This window comes from Myotis yumanensis, unplaced genomic scaffold, assembly GCF_028538775.1.
Source record: "Myotis yumanensis isolate MYYU_CA2020_CCGP unplaced genomic scaffold, mMyoYum1.0.hap1 SCAF_48, whole genome shotgun sequence".
NCBI lineage: Eukaryota > Metazoa > Chordata > Mammalia > Chiroptera > Vespertilionidae > Myotis > Myotis yumanensis.
The window spans coordinates 252,067-271,546 of record NW_027223799.1 but is presented as its reverse complement, the minus strand read 5'-3'; the positions used below and the strand labels follow the sequence as shown (position 1 = coordinate 271,546).

The 19,480-nt window shown below is 51.8% G+C and overlaps 1 protein-coding gene across 1 annotated transcript; it reads right to left on the bottom strand.

Annotated features, from left to right (window-relative positions):
* Positions 1 to 13,917: 13,917 nt before the first annotated feature.
* LOC139000950 (uncharacterized) lies at positions 13,918 to 18,880 on the bottom strand. The gene is given in 4 exon segments (XM_070402869.1): positions 13,918 to 14,058; positions 14,373 to 18,395; positions 18,480 to 18,727; positions 18,730 to 18,880. Coding segments are annotated over 4 exon segments (4,497 nt in total). The 3' UTR covers positions 13,918 to 13,983.
* Between the last annotated feature and the right edge of the window lie 600 nt (positions 18,881 to 19,480).

Below are 19,480 nucleotides of genomic sequence, written 5' to 3'. Positions count from 1 at the left end.
GCCCACGGTTAGGCGTTTCCTCTGCGAAACCAAAGAAACCCTTTGAGACAAACCTCAGTGCATTTTGAGGGGCGACAGGCAACCCCCCTGCCTGTTTGCCCCTTATGCCAGGGCGACTTTGGGCTGAAGGGCGTTTGGAAACCGTCGTGTGATGCTCATGGAACTGAGCGAGGGAACGTTTCCCTTGATCTTCAGAGGCCCCTGAAGGGTCAAGATACGCATGGACCTTGGGGTCGGGGTTCCTTCTCCCAAGCACTGCGCAGCACAATGCGACAGGAGGCTCCGGTTTGCCAGCTTCTGACTCAGTCCCTGCTGTTTCTCTTGGGCTCAGGAGGTGGGAACATCATGGAGGGACTCCGCTGCCCTGTGCTGTCATCTTCCTCACCTTTCTCATTCTGGACACTAAAGTGACAAAAGCGGGAACTCTTAAAGGCTGGTTTACTGGATGGAAAGATTTTGCATGTTGAGTGATGCACCAACCATGTGGAAAAAACATTATTTGCCAAATTTGCCTCAAAGAAGGCCAAAAGTTGCTCCCCAAAAGGACAATAGTTGTTTGCTGATGATATCAAGACCTTGGTGTGAAAGTTCGAGCATTTATACTGTTTTCCACCCACAGGCCTTCCTAAGGCCCCAGCCAGAATCGCTATCTGCCAGGGATGCTCAGAGGACCATCACGTCTGCTGCAGGGTATGGACCAGGTCACAGAGCAGCTTGCACAGTGGCCTGGACCTGAGGGATCTACTGCCTCTGACATCCAGAGGCCACTGGGCGCTGTGCCTCCACCTTTGTCTGGGGCGGGAGGGGGGGGGGGGGGGGCGGCTGGATGGCAGCCATTATTTTTTACCTCAAAACAGTAACTTCTCCTGCTGAATGCACTAGACACAAAACCATTTCACTGAGAGGAATTCTGAATTCTAGTCAGATTTATTCTCAACTTCTGACTCTAAAAGTGTATCAAGTCTAGAGTAGGACGGGTCCCACTCACTAGGTCCAGTGAGCCTCGCATCATCTATGTAACGGACCGACAGAAGTACATCCTGTGGATGGAAAAGGCAGTCAAGACCCCTGCAAAGGGCATGAAGCTGTGGAGCTGACTCACCCCAGAAGTGAGATAAGGAGGGAATATGCCGGCCTTGCCAGCGGAGGGAAGGCAGCTTAGATTGGACCGTGAAACACGAGGGGAGGCACTGTAGGTGCGTATGGGTACCAGGTGAGGTGGACTTCGAAGTCACTCAAGCAAAGTAAACCCACGGGTCCAGCAGCAGCAGAAGGGCCCCTGTAGCTATAGTCTGGGTGACTGAACAGCCATTTTCTAGGTTGTTTCTTCTATTTGTTTTTCTCCTCCTTCTCTGTCTCCTCCTCCTCTTCCTCCTGGTCCTCCTCATGCTCCTTCTGTTCTTCCTCCTCCACTTGCTCCTCCCTTTCCCACTCTTCTTCTTCCTTCTCCTAGACCTTTTTTTTCCCTCCTTTTGCCCAAGCGAAATCAAAAGGTTAATGAGGATGTGCTGCTGTCGGCACTTCCTGTGTCTTTCAAAACTTTCCTGGTGGCACAAACCTCTTCTGTTCATCCAGGTCTGTGGCACAGCTTTCCATTGACCACTCACCTAGCTCCAGGCAGTTCCAATAGCTTCCGGTTAACCTTCCCCACTACAGTAGGCCTCACTCATCAGCTATGGGTACGAGGGTTCATTCTGCTGCTTTGTCTATTTCAGTTATGTATTCTAGAATCAGGCCAACTACTGGATGGGTTTGAACAAATTTGGACCTGCTTCAAAATGGGCCTGAGCTAAAACTCATCAGTCTTGTGAGCCTCAAAAGCTCCTACTCTTAGTGCAGGGCCGGAGACATTTTTTTTTTTTCTGAGAACAATTTCAGTTTAGAACCATGTCGTCCCTGAATTATCTGGTTATTTCTTTCTTGCAAATAGTCACTTATCCTGCTTTATAAAACAAAACAAAACAAAAAGTGCCATCATTCCATTGGGGAAATGCCTGAATTAAAGTGAATAATATACATGTTTTCTTGTCTGTTGGGGGTCTTTTCACAAGAGGTTCTGGCCTTAATTTTTTTTAAGTTTAAACTTGCTCATGTCGAAACTGCTTAATGGGCTGACTGCATGTTTTGTGATTCCAGTGACAACACTTTCTACTTCACCAGGACTTCTGCCCAAGTGGATCGGGGAAGAAAGCACTGTGCTTGCTGCCCACAGTTCTGGGAACATGACTCACTAGCCAGCACCAGTGGGTGCCAGTCTGCCTCCTTGAAGCTGCTTTGACTTGCAGTGTTTTACTGTGATCAGACCTACTGTGCGTTTGAAAGTTTTGAAAGACAGGGCCCGCTGCTTCCTGGGTACCCACTGACTGTTCTTTGTAGGTTTTCCCATGGAGAGGCTTCAGCCTCCAGCATCTGGCCTTCAGAGAAGAGACCTCACCCGGCTCTTGAGATGTGCTGTTCCCACTCTCCCCTGTATTCCTCAGTGTCCTGGTGGGAGGTTCGCCAGGTGGGCATGCACAGAGTGTGGGCGAGGCCTCACATGACCAATCCACTCTAACACTTCTGCCTCATGAACTTTTGAACTGCTTCTTCTTTATTAAAACAAGAGACAGTGGGCACTTGCATGTCACATTTATCAGGCCGTCACTGGATGCATTTGACAGTCAATCGTCCCAGTAAACTTTTAGAGCCTTTTCTAGTCACCCACTCTGCAGATCTGAATGCAGAGTCTCTGTTTGGCTGGCCCAAGTTAATACGTTCCCTCTCATCCCAATCTATGTTTCTTTGAACATTCTTCTCCAACATGAATTATTTACTCATATGTTCCATGCTTTTCTGCTTGTGTGAGTCACTGCACTCATGTAGTTCTCCCAAGGAGCAGCACACTTCCTCAGGGTCACATGTTGTCCTTCGCATTTAGGTCCAAGCTGGCAACGGCTGCCGGAGAGCTCGCTGCCGCCATCACACCTAGTGTGTTTCCTTTTTTTTGGCACATTTTCCAAGTCTGTGACAAATCAGAAATTATTCTAGGTTCTGTCCATACAGCTCCACTAGGAATCTTTCCAATTTTCTCACCTTCAGCTGAACCATTGAAAAAGAATAATCTATTCATGTCCTTGATCCCTTCCATCGGATCTGGAGTCTTGGATATAAACTAAGTAGGCCAGCTTCGGTGATGATAAAGAGCAAGTCCATGTCTCCTGCAGGGCACCACGCAGAATTTTTTCAGAATGTCCGTGTTGTCACACAGACATGGGCACTAGATGCAGCAAACCCATTGGATTGCCACAGTGCTCCTTGCTCCCCACCTACCAATGCTGTAGCCCAGGACTTAGAGATTGCCTTGCTTGGCAGGAGTTTGGATTCAGAACTCAGTTTTGTAACCATTAGCCATTGATTCTCTTTCTTTTCTTAGACATGATTCGTCCATAATTGGCTAATGGCTGATGCCCTACAGCACACCTTCTACTGCCCAGTCTCCCAGCTGACTCACCTGACCCTTGTTGAACAGTGTCAGCAACCAGAATATATGTATATTATTCAAAACCCAAAAGAGGTGCCTCTTCTTCTCATGAGCACATGTGGGACTAAGAGAGTTGCTTTAAATATTATTTCATTTTTACAATTTGGGAAGGGGGGAGTAACATGTTTAATAACATATAAATTTCAGTTGTGCACGTTTATAGCACACTGCATTATGTGCCCACCAGGAAAGTGTGGTCTCCTCTGTCCTCTTCAAGACCGTCCTTACCCTTTCCTTTTCCTTTTCTTGTAACCACCATGATTTTGTCTGCATAGAGGAGATTTTGTTCATTTGTTTCTTTTGTGCGTAGTTTTATATTCCATAGATGAGGACAAAATAGAATGTGCCACTTTATCTTCTTGATTAATGAAATCCTCACCCAGAATTCGCTCTGAGGATCAGTATATGAGACACAAATATCCTTGTATATTTTTGCAAATTGAGTGACTGTCTGACAAACTTATGCCCAGTGCCATTGTGAAGGATCTTCCAGTCATGTTCCTTCCATGTCCCTGACTATTACTGCAAGATAACGGCCCGCACCATGAATCAGTATCTCCTTACACATCTGGTCATTTGTCATTGCAGCAAAGTGAATGTGGAGATGAGTAGCCCCAAATCCGCCCATTGTGAAGGTTTTATTACCCACAGTCCTTCACGAATGTCCAGTGAGGGTTGGCGATGCTGCAGCAGTGCACTTTCTGGTGGGTCATCCAATTCCTGCAAAATCATTGGTACCCAGGCCTCGACGTTCCTTCCTCTGCCAAAAGGTCACAGGGAGCCTTCCATGAGGCCACAGGGCTAGGCTGAGAGAGGGAGTCATTGCTGGCAGTGGGGCTGGTGGGAATTTGGACCACCTCTATGGAACTGCTTTGATCCTCCCAGGCTACTTTAAGTTTTTGTTGTCTTCCTGTGCATGACCTCTTTGTGACCCCATGGTGGACATCACATGCAGGTCATTATGTACAGCTCAGGTAGCATGGTAACTTGGTAGCCCATGGTTAAGCATTCTTTGCACCTGAGATAACTCTTTGTGACCAATTAGAGTTTATCTTCAGGGCAATTACAGCCCCAAGCCATGAATATTTGCTGGTCTTAGCTAGTGCTGCTTGGGTCTAAAGAGGGGATGGAAGCCACCGTGATGCCCAGATGGACCTCAATCAGAGACTGGAAATGGCTCCTCCCCCAGTTCTCTGGGGAGCCAGGATCTCTGTGGAGCTTGGCTTCTAGGATTACATCTGGCTTCACTCAAACTCTCCAAGAGAGAGGCCCAGGGCTAAGGCTGCCTTGGGCTTGGGCCTTGCTCTGACACCCTGAGAGAGAGGCCATGCTGTGTTCCCAGGCGGCCCTGTGCCTCGCTCTGACTCTCTGAACGAGGGTCCCAGGGCCTTGTCTGCCAATCCTTTGAACTTCTCTCATACTCTCACAAGGAGAGGCTGAGCTCTTCAGGGCGAGGCTCCACTCTTTGGACAAGACTCAGTTCTCCGAGGATCTGAGCCTTGACTCAGAGGGTCCAAGGCAAGGCTAGACTGCAAGGCCAGCATCAGTCTTTTTTTTTTTTTTAAATATATTTTATTGATTTGTTACAGAGAGGAAGGGAGAGAGATAGAGAGTCAGAAACATCGATGAGAGAGAAACATCGATCAGCCGCCTCCTGCACATCTCCCACTGGGGATGTGCCCACAACCAAGGCACACGCCCCCGACCGGAATCGAACCTGGGACCCTTCAGTCCGCAGGCCGACGCTCTATCCACTGAGCCAAACCGGTTTCGGCGCCAGCATCAGTCTTTAATGATGTCATGCTGCACAGTGAATAGTCACAGGCTTTCTTGTTTTAGCGCTAATGGTCTCTATACTTCCTTTTTTTATACATATTTTATTGATTTTTTTACAGAGAGGAAGGGAGAGGGATAGAGAGTTAGAAACATCGATGACAGAGAAACATCGATCAGCTGCCCCCTGCACAATCCCCACTGGGGATGTGACGCAACCAAGGCACATGCCCTTGACCAGAATTGAACCTGGGACCCTTGAGTCCGCAGGCCGACGCTCTATCTGTTGAGCCAAACCGGTCAGGGCTCTATACTTCCTTTTATTTTCATTACAGTATTTGCTCCAGAATCAATAGCAATGGTAGCAGATTTCTTTTTAAAGCTTAGAATGAAATATTAAACACCGTTCTCCTTTCCCAACTATACTCTTACATTACTCTGTCAAGAAATAAAATTAAAGCTCAAGGTACCTGAAGCCTGGTTGCAATGTCATGACAAGCCAGCTCCCTCGAAGCTGGTGACTGTGCTTCCTGCTGTCAGCAGGTCCAGGCTCAGAAAGACAAGGCTGGCTGACAATGTTTTCTGAAAAGTGTGTCACCGGTCCCACTCTGCGATAAGAATGGCGGAAATGCCCAGGACACAAATGACGGTGTGGTAGACGAGCGTGGGTGTGGGAAGCAGTAAGAGTGATGAGCGGGGGACCAAGCTCCCACAATCAGTAGAGGAACCCTGAGGAACCCAGTGTGAGGAAAGGCCTGGAGACTTCCTCTGAGTGACAGCAGACGGAGAAGGAGCAGGGGAAGCTGAGGCCGAGCTCTCCCCGCTCGGGAAACTGGTGGCCTAGTGCGCAGACCTGTCGTGCACCTTGTCCCAAGGCCAGACCGAAACACCACTAAGTAGAGAACATTCACCTGGAATTACTGTTAGGTGACCCAGGAAAGCGGCGGCGAGGAAAACAAAGAGAATCGAGAGAATCAGAAAGAAAAAGGAGAAGTTTATTTGCGTTCTCGGGCGAGACCCACCGGCCCAAAAGGTGGGGCCAGTGAATCTCGCGACTTCAGGGAGGGAGGGACATCTCTTTATTCAGGTGTTTGGTGAGGGCGGGGGCCTGAACTGAGGAAGTGCCCGCAGCAGGGATCATCACACATTCAACTGAGGGAGTCTCGGCCGCAGGGGGTGGGCGGCACATTCAGGAATGGGTCAGTATCTTGTGCGGGGATCTCTGTGAACTTCAAGGAGAAGCAGGTATCTGTGTCTGGCACGCTGACCCGTGAGAGATTCCAGATCTGTGAGAAATTCCAGAGGAAGTCCATTGTCTCATCCCATGTCCGCATGTATCCGATCCCGGGCTCCCTCCGACCTAACAATTACCAGCTGAGGTCCCGCGGGGGAGACGTATATCAAGCTTTTCCCCTTCGGTTGAGAAGGTTAACCGCTATTTTGTAAAACTACTGTGTGGAATTCTCTGCTACTCTTTAGACGGCCTCTTATTCTAAAAATATAACTTTGCTTTCTAGCATGCTTTGGCCTGCTTGAATAATGAGGAAGATATGGATGTGCCTCTCGCATCGATGTTTGTCTCTCACGGCCTCCCTCCCCGTCTCGTCCTCCCCCTTCCACGGTCTCTGAAAAGCAACAACGGTAATGGCCCAGGTGAGGATGGACAGCACAGAAAGGGTCCCGCACAGTGGGGACCTTGGTGTGACAGCAGAGGTCAGCAGGGGGAGCCCTGGAAGTGTCTCAGGGGTGTGGCGGCGTGCGCCCTGGGGGTCAGCGGGGCTCCTGGACAGTGAGCAGCTGCAGGTGTCACAGTAGCGTGAGGCTGGTGGCGGGGCTGGTGTCCCTGTGGAGTGTGGCCTGCAGCAGCCCAGGTGTCCCAGCGCGCTGCTGCTGCTGCTGGAGGTCCTGGGTGGCACACTGGAGGGTGGGCAGTAGGAGACGTGCAGTGTCAGTCGTCGTGTGTTGTCAGTGGAGACTGAAGGTGTCACAGGAGTGGGAGGCAGGATCAAGTCTGCAGGTGAGGAAGCTGGAATTTTCACTGGGATGAGGCCTGTGGAAGCCGAGCTGTCACTGTGGAGTATGAAGCACCTGGGATCTCAGGGTGGCTTGTGGTTGTGGGAGCGGGAGGAATCATAGTAAGAAGGGGCAGCGGGAACGAAGGGGTTCACAAACAGTTGTCACTCATTTGGTCCCGGACTTTCCACATGGAGTGAGGCCAGCGGAGGCTCGGGTGTCAGCACTGTGTACGTGCCAGGAGACGTGCCTGTCCCACTGAGATGTGTAGTGGCAGCTGCGGGGAGAGGCCAAGAGGACTGTGGGAGTGGAAAGCCGGGTGTCCTGGCGGAGGTGGGACAATGAAATCCCTGGGGCAGCGAGCAGTGGAGTGAGTGTCCCAGCTCTGGAGGGTCCCACCACAGTGCTGGCCTTTCAGTCCCTGGGTACCTAGTTTGATCCTGGGCAGCAGGCTGTTCAGGCAGCTACAGTGGATGTGGGCATTCGGGGGCGTGGGGTGTCATGCTGCCACGTGGGTATTAGGATGTGGGGTTCAGAATACCATATCGGCAGGGGGAGACGTGAAGGTCTTGGGCGGCTGAGGACATTGAGAGCCTGGTGTGGCCTATGAGGGTGTGCGCAGGAAGCGTCATCTTGGGCCACAGCAGTGTGAGAGCAGACTGTGGCCGAGGGGGCCGAGTGGACTGGGCTGGGGTTTCTGAGGTGACCCACTGGAATAGAGGGTTTGAAAGTCTGCTCGTTGCCATGGACGGTTTGGCTCAATGGATAGAGCATCAGCCTGTGGACTGAAGGGTCCCAGGTTTGATTCCGGTCAAGGGCACATGCCCGGGTTGAGGGCTCGGTCCCCAGTGCGGGGTGTGCAGGAGGCAGCTGATCAATGACTCTCTCACAAATCAATTAAAAAAATAAAGAAAAGAAATATCTTTAAAACAAGAAAGAAAGGCTGCTCGTCGCACAGATGTGTGTGCGCAGTGGGAACCCTACATATGTGGCCTGGAAGGCAGCAGCTGGTGCTGCAGAAGACCCCAGAAAAACCAAGAGACACTTTGAAGAAGTGGAAAGGCACTGTTTGAATTACACCGGCGGACTCCAGGAAATAGTTTCCAGATCAGAGTGAAGTAGCATGTGGAAGGCTTCACTTTTTATAATCTTCAGCGTCTTTGTTCTGCAGATATGCCCCCTCCCCCCCTTCATGGCCCTGCAGGAAGACCCCCGGTGTTGATGATCTGTCCTGGCGCCAGTGATAATGGCTCCCCCCTTCCCCCAGGGAAGCTCATTCTTCCTGACACGCCTTACAAGACCAGTTTCCTCCTCACTGGCATGCGGTGTGAGCTGCGGGATCTGGGGTGGCTCTGCGGAGCTTGTTATTGGGGAGCCTAGAATGTCATACAGGATCGTGTCCAGTAGGACCTCTCGGGTGGCACTTTGGATTGTGGCCTTTGCTAGCTCCACAGTTGTGACCAAGCAGTGTGGCCAGGGCCGCCTGGGTGTCACAGCGGTGTGTGAGCAGCGGGGGACGTGGAGTGTGACACTGGAGTGTGGGCAGTGGCAGGTCTGAAGGTGACACTGAAACAGGAATTTTTAGGGGTGAAATAGGACAGGTTCAGGAAAGTTTAGAAATTAAGGGGACCATGGAGGAAGCACAGGGCTGCAGAGCAGCAGGTGTATTTCCATAGAATGGGGAGCTGAAAAGCTGCAACAGGCGCATTTCCATAGAATGAGGAGCTGAGAACAGCGGAAGGTCTATATTTACAAAATAAAGAGAAGGAAGCCCCGCATCCAGAAGGAACCCCGGGGGAATAGGAAAACAATAAGGAGGGAGGAACTCACGTGTCCCCTGTGAGGTTGGACCGTTGAGCCCAGGAGTTGCTATAGTAACCAGTCCAAGGGAATAGTGACCGATCAGGAGGGACATCAAGGCACCAGGAAAGGATCTCAGTGGGACCCTTTCCCCTTCCCCACGTGGGAGTCTGCACTTGTTCTTCAATAAATCTCCACCTTTGCTCTACCACCTTCCTTCCGTGGATTCATTCTTTGATTCCCACGGAGAGAGCCCGGGAACCAGTCTGCCCAGGGGAACACCACGTGTCCAGTCTGAAACGCCCACCTCATCACAGTTGTGAGTGGGCAGTGAGGCCCCTGTGTGGTCGCCAGGGCCGTGGCCCAGGGCGATGGAGGCTCTGCTGGAATGTGGGGTGCATGGCAGGAGCCTGGGGTTGCCCATTGGAGAGTGCGAGTGGGGAGAGGGTGTGGGGCGTGGGGAATGAGCTCAGGTGGGGGCCCAGGGCAGAGGGGCCCGGAGGCGGGCTGCGTCTCTTGGGGCTCCCAGGTGCCACCCCCACCACATTCGGGGATACCACCCTGAGCGCTCACCATGGCCTCTGAGCTGGGAGGCTAAGCGGCCTCAGGCCTGGTTAGTCATGAGTGGGAGGCCCTGGCTGGATTGGCTCAGGGGAGTACCGGTGCAGTCAGCTTTCTGCCCCAGAGGTGGCCTCCCCGCCCTCCCCCCCCCAGCCCCCATGCCTGGGGCCGCACCCCGGTGTGCTAGGGGCAGGGGCCTGACAAAAAGAATTACTAAGTAGGCTGAGGGGCAGAGACCATGGGAGAGCAAAATTGCTAATTATCTCGCTAGAAAAGCAATGTGTCATGATTGAACCCAGCCAGGTGTGACCCTGCTCGTAAATTGTATGTAAACTTTTTACCCTGCCAGTACCAGGAACTGCTAATGAACCGCTTTGCAGTTTGTTTTTCTTTAAAAAAAAAAATACTTTGTAGTGTTGCAGATAAAAGGTCTTGCTGTAGCCGAAACCGGTTTGGCTCAGTGGATAGAGCGTCGGCCTGCGGACTGAAGGGTCCCCGGTTCGATTCCGGTCAAGGGCATGTGCCTGGGTTGCGGGCACATCCCTGGTGGGAGATGTGCAGGAGGCAACTGATTCGATGTTTCTAGCTCTCTATCTCTCTCTCTCCCTTCCTCTCTGTAAAAAATCAATAAAATATATTTAAAAAAATAAATAAATTAAAAAAATAAAAGGTCTTGCTGTATTCTCGGTCGGCACTGCAAGCCGTGGGGCTCTTATGGGAAGAGCACGGCTGGCAGTCAGCTGGTCAGCTTAATAAAGGCACTTAAAATTTAAATTCTGAGTCGGTGGTCTATCTCACTGAGCTAACCCATAACATTTGGAGGCCCGCAGCGAGATACCCGGCAGGGGTGAGAGGGACCCCTATTTAAGGCAGGAGGCTCTCCCCCAGCAGGGTTGAGAGGGACCCCTTGTTTAGGGCTGGAGGCTCTCCCCCGGCAGGGAGGAGAGGGACCCCCTATTTAAGGAAGGAGGCTCTCCCCCACTTGTCGCCGGGCACGCAGAGAGATATACCACATCCCTGTGGGGAACGACTACCAAGGAGGCCTCCAGTCCACCCAAAAACTTTCAATTCGGAAACCGAGCCACCTGGACTCTCGAGAGAGGTAAGGACCGGTTGTTAAACAGGAATTGGGACGTCCCACGGAAGGACCTATATGGAGGGCTGGACGCAGCGGTACTCCTGGTCCTGACCCGCGGCCACGACGGTGGCCGGGGTCCTGGTTTGTGCGGCTCTAGGCTGCACCGGGTTTGTCTGTCTGGTGTTTGTTTGTCTTAGTGTTTTTTGTCTTGGTGTTTGTCAAAATGGGACAGTCGTCGTCTGCTTCTGTGTGCATCCTGCTGCAATGTTTTCTTAAGAATTTTCAGGACTTCAAGAAGAGAGCCGGAGACTACGGATATGATGTTAATGCTCTTGATTTGCAGAAATTCTGTGAACGGGAGTGGCCCACTTTCCAGGTGGGATGGCCGGACGTAGGGACTTATGATTTAACCACCGCTTTTCGGGTTCACCATGTTGTCTATGGCCAGCCGGGTCACCCCGACCAAATTCCCTATATTCAAGTGTGGGTCGATATTTTGGCTGAAAAACCAAGGTGGTTAAAGAGTTGTCAGAGTAAGAAAAAGAAATTGGGACAGAGACAGACAGTCCTCTTGGCTTCGGCCCAGAAGGGCAAAACTCCCCCCATTGTAATGTAATGCCCTGGACGCAAGCCGCTGTCACAAAGAACCAAGAGACGCTTCTCATGCAAATAGCAAAGGGTTTATTGTTTCCAACATGCTGGGGCTCACAGCTTACTCTGAGCACAGAGAAGCGGCTGCAAGCCCCGACCAAGAGTTAAGCACAGGTTATATACTTTTCAGCAAACGGGGGAAGTAACCTGGGGTCATTCCATTGGAGATCTGGCGCCATACAACGTACATCTATCTGCTTTCGGTGGGGAGGGAATGTAGTTTGGAATTTTTTTACTAATGATCTGGCTTTCTAAGTGAGTTAATGCCTGTCTGGTTTCTTATCAGGTTGTTTGTTCTGCAGCCATCTCCCGTAACCTCCCTGGCTGCAGCTGTCTCCCATAAAAGTTGTTTATTACATCTGTCCCTTCTGACCTTCCTGATTACCCTGGTGCCGTTTGTTCCATCTGCCTTTTCTGACCCTCCTGACCTGATTATATTGGCACCTCTCATTCCCCCCTTTTTCTGTGGACGGTTTCTAATCTTAGAGACCTTTAGGCTCAGCTAAGGCTGAGTATTGTTGCCTGATAATAAGGAGTTTAATGTCCCCTACCCTCTGTTGTATGAATTCCATAATTTTATTTATAATACAGGGTCCTATAGAGAGGATTAACAGCAGGATTATGAGCGGTCCTGCGATTGCTGACAACAGGGTTGTTAACCATGGCGACTGTGTAAACCAAGATTCAAACCAACTTTTCTGCGCCTCCCTTTCCTTCTGTCGCTCGGCTAGCCGCTGCCGGAGTTTGGTCATGGACTCCTCTACTACCCCTGTATGATCGGCATAAAAACAACACTCTTCCCTGAGGGCTGCACAGAGCCCTCCTTCCTGCATAAACAGGAGGTCGAGACCACGTCTGTTTTGCAGGACTACCTCTGAGAGCGACGTGAGGGAGTTCTTAAGGGCAGTTATAGAGGTTTCTAATTCCTTTAAATCCTGATCTATAGCAGCCTGGAGCTGATGCATATGGCTCGACCCCTGGATAAGGGCAGTAGTTCCAGTTCCTATCCCCACTACTGTTCCAACTCCTAGGAGGACTGCTATAGTGAGAGACACTGGTTCCCTCTTGAAGCGGGTGACACGCTCCCCCACCATCTCCTCGAATGAACTTGCATCATGATATAATATTCGAGGAAACAAATGGACCATAACACAGAAGTGATGGGAACTATTGAATACAGCAGTGGAAATACAAGGGGTCAGACCGGTACTGCAGGCCCACCAAGTTCCTGCCTCTGGAGCCAGATACCCAGCTGTGGAGTTTATAAAGACAGTTCTGGCACAGAGTTGCTGGTGGCTCAGCGGGGGGGTACCTATGCAGAGTCCTTTGCCAGAAACCTCAGGGAGGGTTAGCTTGTGATCTCCTCCCCAACTGCAGGTAGAGCTTGTGGTCAGGGTATAAGTTCCGTTTACTGCAGTCCCCTTGTAATAAGGGGGTGTTGCCGAGAGGCAGAGCCAGCAGGATCGAGTCAAATTGCTTTGGGTTGCATTAAGAGCAGTGTAGGCCCCACTTACGAGGTTAAACAGGGGGAGCCTACCACTTGGGCTTCTCAGGGTAGGAGCCCCACTACTCGGAGTCCGAACAGGGTTGGTAACCTGGGGAGATTCTGTTACTGGCCCCGCCAAGTAGTGGGGCCGGAGTGGGGAGACCGGACGGACAGCTGGATTGGGCCCCACTGGGACTGGTGTGGTCTCTTGTCGTAGTTTGATAGTAAACCAGAGACCAAAGTCATATCCGGAGGCATAAAACCTAAGCCCCCATGTCCTTCCCTTATACCAGTGGGAAAGCTTGTCCGCCCCTCTGCCTCGTTTTGTTAAGGAGATATTTAATCCATTACACAAAGCTTCTGTTTCACATTCCCCCCTTTTGTTGCTCCAGTGGACAGTTATCCAGTCTGAACTGGATCGGGTGGTCCAATAAGCTGACCCCGTGGTTTCACACCCCCATGCTGCGCAATAAAGGGATTCAGGCCCACCACAGCTCCGTATTTTACTCCGACTACGATCATCTCTTGGGCAAACATAAAAGGTGAGGCGGCCCAGGGAGGTACGCTTGCCACTATTTAGACACCCCGGTGTGTGATTGTTACTGGGACTATTTCCATAGTAGAGTAAGTGACGCCCCCCGGTTGCTGATGGAATTTTGTTGGGGTCCTCAATCTCCGGTATGTCCCATGTGTCTAGGCCGACAGCTAGCTGGCATACGTCTGGAGATAAGGTGGGCCACCAGCTACCCGGAGTATGGACACCTCTGGTTGACCAGACTACTTGCCCTGTTGGGTTGATGACTTCCCAGGTTAAGGTTACAGGGGCATGGGGGTTACTTGCCATCGGTTTGGCCAGGCAGGGGCTTACGACAAAAGCGAAGCTTAAGAGGGTTATCAGTTCTTTCCATTGTCCATTCAGGTCCCGGTGGCGGTGCAGGCTTGAGATGAGAGGCATGGATTCAAGGAGTGATGCTATCTACTTTAACCGCAGTCGGAGTGGTCAGCAGCACCACGTAAGGTCCTTTCCAACGGGGCTCCAAGCTGTGGGTCTGGTGCCTCCTCACGAACACCGAGTCTCCAATGTGGAAGGAGTGGGGCACTTTAAGGTCTCCTGGCTGATAAGCAGAGGCCAAGGGCTTCCAGACAAATTGCTGGATTCCCTCTAAAGCCTTTAACCTGGCAAGTAAAGGAGTATGGGGTAATGAGTCTTTGTCTATGGTGGGTGACATTTTTGAGACTGGAGGTGGGGTTTCATACAGAATTTCAAAAGGGGTGAGATTATACACAGAGGGTGAGGGAGTGTTCCGAGCACGGAACAGGGCATAAGGTAGGAGCAAGGTCCAATCCTGAACGCCAGTCTTTAAGGTCAATTTAGTTAAGGTCTCCTTAATGGTTCTATTCATTCTTTCTACCTGCCCTGAACTTTGGGGATGATAAGCACAATGTAATTTCCAATTAATCCCCAATACCTTGGCCACTCCCTGACTTACCTGGGCCACGAAAGCAGGTCCGTTATCTGACCCAATTACCTGGGGCAGTCCGAATCGAGGAAAAAGTTCTTCCATAATCTTCTTAACCACCACTTGTGCTGTTTCCCTTCGGGTGGGGTAGGCCTCTACCCATCCTGAGAAAGTATCTACAAAAACTAAGAGAAATCTTAACCCATATTTAGCTGGTTTGATTTCAGTAAAGTCCACCTCCCAGAATTGGCCGGGCCGGCTTCCCCTGAGCCTTTTCCCTTCTGGTATTTGCGACGGGTGTGCATTTACAGCCTGACAGGCTCGGCAGTTTCTTGCCACCTGTTCAGCTAGTTTTCTGTTTTCCTTGGCTGCTAGAGTGAAGGGCTGCTCTTTTAATAGCTCTTGCATCTTCCTGGCCCCCAAATGAGTGAGCTGATGTACATGCTGTAAGTAGGAGGCCGCCTGTTGTTCCTTACTCCCTGTAGTTTCGGGCGTCGTGTCCTCCTCAGGAGCCTTGTTCACTAGTGCTAGAACCTCTGCCCCTTTAAGAGCTGCTGCCTTTGCTTCTTTGTCTGCCCACCGATTTCCTGTGGCTACAGGGTCCGATCCCTTTTGATGGCCGGGGCAATGAACAATAGCTAATTTGGTAGGCAGTAGGACAGCTGCTAGTAGTCTAAGGATTTCGGCCTTGTGTTTGATGTCCTTTCCAGCTGAGGTTAACAGTCCCCTTTGCTGGTATATGGCCCCATGTACATGAGCCGTGGCGAAGGCATAACGGCTATCCGTATAAATGGTAGCCTTCTTCCCCTTAGCCAGTTCTAAGGCTTTTGTGAGAGCAATTAGTTCCGCTTTCTGGGCGGAGGTCCCTTCTGGTAGCCCTGCAGACCATACAACCTTGTCCTTGCTAACTACCGCCGCCCCTGCGCATCTCTTACCATCCTGCAGGAAGCTGCTGCCGTCCGTGAACCAGGTCACCTCTGAGTCTGGCAGTGGAAAGTCCTTTAGGTCACGACGGATTCCTGCTTCTTCTGCCAGGATATCCTGGCAGGAGTGTAGGACCGGGTCTGCAGCCTCATCCGGAAGTAGAGTGGCAGGGTTTAAAGCAACTGGAGGTCCGAAGGTGACTCGGTCCTTGTCTAACAGAATGCTCTGATAGTGCGTGATGCGAGCATTCGAGAGCCACCGGTCTAGGGGCTGCCTGATGATACTTTCCAGCATATGAGGGGCCACAATAGTTAGTTTTTGTCCCAGAGTCAGTTTGTCCGCATCTTTGGCTAGTAAGGCAGCGGCAGCTATAGCTTTTAGACAGCGGGGCCAGCCCCCAGCTACTGAATCCAAGCGTTTGGACAGGTAGGCTACAGGTCTTTTCCAGGGTCCCAAAGTCTGGGTCAAGACCCCCCGGGCCACTCCCCCTCGCTCCTCTATGTAAAGGCTGAAGGGCTTTTCGACATCAGGAAGCGCCAATGCTGGGGCTGATAGCAGGGCTCTTTTTATATCATCAAAGGTTCGCTGTTGTTCTGATCCCCAAGAGAATTCTGTGTCCCCCTTCAGGAGCGGGTACAGCGGGGCGGCTAGCGAGGCAAATCCCGGAATCCACAGTCTACAGAACCCAGCTGTCCCCAAGAACTCTCGGAGTTGTTTTCTGGAAGTTGGTATGGGGATCTGCACAATAGTCTTTTTCCGCGCCTCAGTTAACCAGCGTTTTCCTCCCCGGAGAGTATACCCCAGGAAAGTAACTTCCTGTCTGCATAGTTGGGCCTTCTTAGCTGATGCCCTATACCCAAGCCGAGCGAGCTCCTGCAGTAAGGAGCGAGTCCCGTACTCACATTCTTCCCGAGACGACGCGGCCAGCAGCAGGTCATCTACATACTGGAGCAGGGTTACCTCCGGGTGCTGGGTTCTGAAGGTGCCCAGGTCCTGATGGAGGGCCTCATCGAAGATCGTGGGGGAGTTCTTAAATCCTTGGGGCAGCCTGGTCTAAGTCAGTTGCCCTGCAAGACCAGCCTCCGGGTCGGCCCATTCAAAGGCGAATAGTGGTTGACTGCTTTCGCAGAGCCGCAGGCAGAAAAAGGCATCCTTTAAATCCAATACAGTGTACCAGCTCCTGTCAGGTGGAAGGGAACTCAGAAGATTGTAAGGGTTAGGGACAGTGGGGTGTATGTCCTATACCCTGCTGTTAACCTCTCGTAGATCTTGCACTGGTCGGTAATCCCCGGTCCCCGGTTTCTTGACGGGAAGGAATGGTGTGTTCCAAGCTGACTGGCAGGGCTTCAGGACGCCTCCCTGCAGTAGCTTTAGAATATGTGGCCTGATTCCTTCCCGAGCTTCCTTACTCATGGGATACTGCCTCACCCGAATTGGAACTGCAGAGGTTTTTAAGGCAACCACTACCGGAGGTTGATTTCTCGCCAGCCCTAATCCGGCCTTCTCCGCCCAGGCATCCGGATACTCGTTAAGCCACCTTGTTACATCCTGTTCCTTTACCGGGGAGTCATACAGGCGGTATTCGTCCTCCATAGACATTGTCAGAGCTGTTACTACTGGTTGCTGGACTAGGGGGCTCAAGAACTCTACTCTGGGCCCTTCGGGGTTGAAGGTGATGCGGGCTTTTAGTTTGGTAAGCAGATCTCTCCCCATAAGGGGAGCTGGGCAGTCAGGTATCACCAGGAAGGAATGATGGACTTTTCCCCTTCCTAAGTCTAAAGTTCTTTTGGTGGTCCAGGCTCGGTATCGGCTGCCGTTGGCACCCCTCACCAGGGACCGCTTAGTTGACAGGGCCGCTTGTAATGCCGAGTAAACAGCTCTGGTGTCCACCTCAAAGTTAACAGGGGTCCCCTCCACATCAAACTTTACCCTGAGCTCGGGGAGGGGATCCGAGCCCCGTCGCCCCTAGTCTTCATCCAGGGCCAGCAAGGTGGGCGGTTTAGCCTGTAGGCCCTTCCTGGGTCTCTTAGGGCAGTCTCTTTTCCAATGCCTGTACTCCTTGCAGTAGGCACACTGATCCGGGTCCAAGTTTGGTCGCGGCCGTGGCCCAGCACTGCCTCCCTTCCTGTCTCTCTCTTTACTGCTACCGACTGCCGTGGCCAGGATTTTAGTTAATGCTTTATCTCTCTTTCTATCCCTCGCATCCTCTCTTTCTTCTCTCTCCCTTTCCTTACGTTCCTCTTTCTCCTCCTCCGTTTCTCTCTTATGAAAAACTTTATCCGCTTCTTTAACTAAGTCCCTAAGAGTGAGGTCCTGCAGCCCATCAAGGCGTTGCAGCTTCCGCCTTATATCTGCAGCGGATTGGCCAATGAAAGCCATGGCCACTGAAGCCCTCTGGTCCTCCGACCACGGGTCGAAGGGGGTAAACCTCCGATAGGCTTCCATTAACCTTTCTAAGAAGACTGCAGGAGATTCATCAGGACCCTGGACGACCTCCCTTACCTTAGCCAAATTGGTGGGCCGCCTAGAAGCTGCCCGGAGACCCGCCACGAGAGCCTGGCGATAGGAGGACAGATGCTCCCTACCTTCCAGAGTATTAGGGTCCCAGTTGGGGTGAGCCAATGGGAAGGTGTCATCAATAACATTCTGTAGCTGTGTCGGACACCCGTCTTGCCCTGGAACGTTCTTCCGAGCTTCTAACAGGATCCGGTCTCTTTCCTCTGTGGTGAAGAGGGTCCCCAGAAGTTGTTGACAATCATCCCAGGTTGGCTGGTGAGAAAACATAAGGGACTCCACGAGACCTGTTAACCGAGTGGGGTCTTCAGAGAAAGGAGGGTTATTATTTTTCCAATTATATAAATCAGAGGAAGAAAATGGCCAATACTGGAGGCCCGGCATCTCCCCCCCGCTCCCATTTTCCACCATAGGCCCGTAAGGGCGTAACGGCAGAGTAGTGGCCACAGGTTCTTCATCCGGTTGGCACCGGCTCCTAGTCCGCTGTGCTGGCCCGCTGCCCGGTGGCAGCAGGGAACCCTCGAGGGTGGAATCTGGGGAGGCCACCGTTGGGGACGCTGGCCGGGGGGCTGGACCGGTTGCCGGAGAAGGCACTTGGTCGTGCCGCTGCGGTGCCTCGGCCGCCGGAGGCTGCAAAGGCGAAGCATAAGGTGGTGGGAAATCTAGGAGAATAAGATCAGGCTGTGAGTCCGGGAGGACCGGAGAAGCAGAGGGTGGAGAAGAGGGGAGAGCCGGCTTCACAGGGAGGATTGCTGGCTCAGAAGCAGAGACCGAGGACCTAGGGAGAGAACCAGGGGGTAAGAAGGGCTTGACCCACTCCGGGGGGTTCTCACATAAGTCCTGCCAGACCAGGATATAAGGCTCCTGGCCTGGATGTCCGTGTCGGCCAGGCTGAAATACCAGTTTCCTTACTTCCCTGATGAGAGGCAGATGGAAAGACCCCTCCGGGGCCATCCGACATTAAAGGCGGGCCACTCGGATGAACAAAAAGTCTGCCATTTACCCTTTTTGATGACAAGAGAAAGGTTTTGAGCTCATCCCTTGACTTCTGACCAGCGGTCCAGGGTCAGAGACAAAGGAGTAGAGGCAGACTGGCCCATGACTAAAAACACACACACACCAATGACAAGAAACAAAGAACAAAAGACAAGGACAGACACAACGCGTTGAGACAAAAATCGAAGGATCCAAAAAGAAGGTTTCACAAAGCCAATTGACCTAGCTGGCAACAGAATTACAGAATCAGAATCAGAATCAGTATCTAACAGACGAAACAGACGAGAGGAGTCCAGGCGTCCCTGGTCCTCTCCAGACTCCACCAGGGCGTCCCCCGGGGATGTGGCCTGCGACCTCCCGACACGTCTGTCTGCCGCAGTCGGGGGAGGCTCACGCCCCTCCCCGACAGCCACCAGACCGAACAGATTTGCCAGCTCTGACTAAATTTGTGTTTCCAATATCTAAGCGATCGCTATTCAGAAAGGCGCCGTCACTTACCCCAAGAAGCGTCTGTTGGAACCCAGAGGCGGCTGCAGCAATCTCGGTGGAACCTCCAAATGTAACGCCCTGGACGCAAGCCGCTGTCACAAAGAACCAAGAGACGCTTCTCATGCAAATAGCAAAGGGTTTATTGTTTCCAACATGCTGGGGCTCACAGCTTACTCTGAGCACAGAGAAGCGGCTGCAAGCCCCGACCAAGAGTT